At 42.7% G+C, this 3,052-nt stretch overlaps 1 protein-coding gene across 1 annotated transcript in view; it reads left to right on the forward strand.

Moving 5' to 3' along the window:
- LOC119414897 (CREB-regulated transcription coactivator 1-like) overlaps positions 1-3,052 on the forward strand; it is a 103,161-nt gene that overhangs the window by 52,084 nt on the left and 48,025 nt on the right. Inside the window, exon 7 of the mRNA XM_037682016.1 lies at positions 667-761. Coding sequence (XP_037537944.1) covers positions 667-761 — 95 coding nt within the window. The remainder of the gene's footprint in view (positions 1-666; positions 762-3,052) is intronic.

Raw genomic sequence — 3,052 nt, forward strand, 5'->3', positions numbered from 1 at the left:
CCTACTTCGCGGTTTTTCACTTATCGCTGAGATTCAGGGTACGGCTCCCCTGCAATAAACGAGGGACTACTGTACGTTGATAAGATTCAGATTATCTGCTTATAAAAGCGGGCAGCACGGTGGCGCAACTGGTAGAGCTGCTGCCTCTCAGCGAGAAGGTTGCCAGTTCAAATCCCGGTCCGGGGGCCTTCCTGGGTGGATTTGCATGTTCTCTTCGTGCATGTGTGGATTTTCTCCAGGTGCTCCAGTTTCCTCCCACAGAACAAAAACATGCATGTTAGAATGATTGGTAACTCTAAATTGTCTCTAGGTGTGAGTGAGAGAGTGAATGGTTGTTTGTCTCTATGTGTCCCTGTGATGGACTTGCGACCTGTCCAGGGTGTACCTCGCCCCTCGCACAGTGATTGTTGGACATGGGCACCGGCGACCCCCGTGACCCAAAATGGAAGAAGTGGGTAAAAGATGATGGATGGATGTTTATAAAAGTACCTGGCCTGTTCAAACACCACCCAAAAACTTGCAACCATAACTGCAAGGCTTCGAGGACCCAAACAAGTGGGACAGTTCAGAACAAAGTTATGGCATTAATAATTAAGCAATATTTGTGTTTTTTACAAAAAAATATTCATTTTTACATTCTGATCAGATATCATTTGTTTATTCCAGGACAAACTCGGACTCAGCCCTGCATCAGAGCACATTAACTCCTGCTCAGCAAGCCTCCTTCACTGGAGGGTCACAGGAGCTTCATCCAAAACGAGGTACAAGGGACCCTTTATGATGGTTTTAGGTATTTTTTTAAAGACTTTAGTGTTCCTGTAGTACTAGCCATAAGTGTATTTCTTTTTTGTAACAATTGTACATGGTAATAAAACAAAGCTGGGTAATGACATTTAGATTTTCTCTGAAGCGTTTCACAAAAATATAGTTTTTAAAATTCACCAAACAAATTGCACATTATGTGTTTTTGGGGTGGCGAGGTCACCCTAGGGAGCGAGTGTCCTGGTGTTCAGCTGGTATTAGTAACACTATGGCAGATGAGTGACTCTTGACAAGAGTTCTGCAAAGACTGAAGTATTTTCATCTCGACTGTCAGATATTTTTTCTGTAGAATTCCACTCAGATGAAGAATACTATGAAGATCAGACAGAGAGGGTAAAAGTTGGAAGAGGTTTAGTCTGTTTGAACCAAGTTTGACTCCACTGATCCCAGAGCCATGATGAATGCTGCAGTGGATGGTGAAGCTCAAGCAACAGGGGATGAAGACTAGGATCATCTTCATACTTTAAGTTGGTACAAATTTGTTAATGTTCTGTTTTCAGAGAGGTGCTTTTTATGCTTCTCATTAATATTGACTGGAATTATGTCAATGAATAGGCCGTACTGCAGATGCCGGATCAGGACTAAAGGTTGTCTGTCACTGGGCTGTGACTACTGGTAAAAAACATCCTCAAAGAAGTCTCCAAAATGTCCCAAAATTATAGCCAGTCATTTTCCTCACATTGCAGAGGCTTACTGCATTGATTCTTGAGTTCTGAACTTGCTAAAAATTTCTGTAACAAAATTTCACTTTAAATATTCATACAGTGGGGCAGCACAGTGGCACAAATGATAGAGCTGCTGCCTCTCAGCAAGCAGGTCTCTGGTTCAAATCCCAGTCCAGGGGCCTTTCTGGGTGGTGTTTGCATGTTCTCTCCGTGCATGCGTGAGTTTTCTTCAGGTACTCCGGTTTCCTCCCACAGACCATAAACATGCATGTTAGGCTGATTGGTAAATCTAAATTGTCTCTAGGTGTGAGTGAGAGAGAATTGTTGTTTCTCATTTGTCTCTGTGTCCCTGTGATGGACTGGGGACCTGTCCAGGGTGTTCCCCACCCCTTACACAGTGACTGCTGGACATGGGCACCGGCGACCCCCGTGACCCAAAATGTGTAAAAGATAATGGATGGATGGATAATCATAAAGTAGTTATGGACATCTTAAACTAATCTCAGACACCTCTCAGTTTGAGGTGCTAACTCACAAAACAGTGAAATAATATGTGCACAGCCTGGAATACAGTTTTGAAAGCCCTGGATACAAAAAAACAACCCCATTATATTTCAAACTTGGCTACTTGAAATATGACCACAGAGCTGTCTCTTTACTGAGTCACACTTAGAATTCAGTGAGACTGCAACAAAAAATGTATCTATATTCTTGCAAGTTGAATCGCCATCAGTCCCATTGAGATACTGCCCAGGGCTTAATTTGTAAACTGATTGATGCCAGAACAGTGGGCAGGCGGGGGGTGGGCCGATTGTGTCAGATGTCTTAACCCCCCTCCTCCCTCCCCTAACTTCACGGTTCTGAGGTGAACTCTTCTCCGCTGATTCAGTCCTGGTTGTTGCTCCTGCTCTAGTCTCATGGTATGTCATGTTTAGAAAATAAACGTCTCAGTTTCTCTGATACTCCCTCAACATACGGAATGACCACTGGTCTGGGTCTGGGTTCCTCCTTTTCACCTGATGGCTGACTGGAGTCCTGTTTGCGTTTCTTCTCTGCTTTCAGGAAATCCCATTTAGGATATCTATATTGCTCTAGAGCAGGGGTAGATAACCTTTTTGGCTGAGAGAGCCATGAACGCCACATATTTTAAAATGTAATTCCTTGAGAGCCATACATGTTTAAAACTAAATACAAGTAAATGTGTGCATTTTATGTAAGACCAACACTTTTAAAGTACAATAAGTATCTGAATTTCCTGGTGCATGCTCAATAATCCAGGTAGAAAAATCTAAAAAAGTTAAATCTGGTCCTCTGGACATTCAGAAAAAAAAAACAAAGCAAAACAACAAAAAAATGTAGAAACGTTTCATCTTTCATCTGAAAGACTTCCTCAGTCTGAGGTGCTGTTTTCAGCTCAGTCTTATAAATAGCACCTTCTCAGAGTGGATCAACCAGTTTGCTGCTGACAACCAAAACCAGCTGCTCACATGATCAAGAAGGACCATCAGCCTAACAATGGATCATTAGCACACTGATGGCTGTTTACTATTCACAGAGGGCTGAGT

The sequence above is a fragment of the Nematolebias whitei genome, chromosome 9, assembly GCF_014905685.2.
Source record: "Nematolebias whitei isolate Nwh7 chromosome 9, NemWhi1, whole genome shotgun sequence".
Taxonomy (NCBI): domain Eukaryota; kingdom Metazoa; phylum Chordata; class Actinopteri; order Cyprinodontiformes; family Rivulidae; genus Nematolebias; species Nematolebias whitei.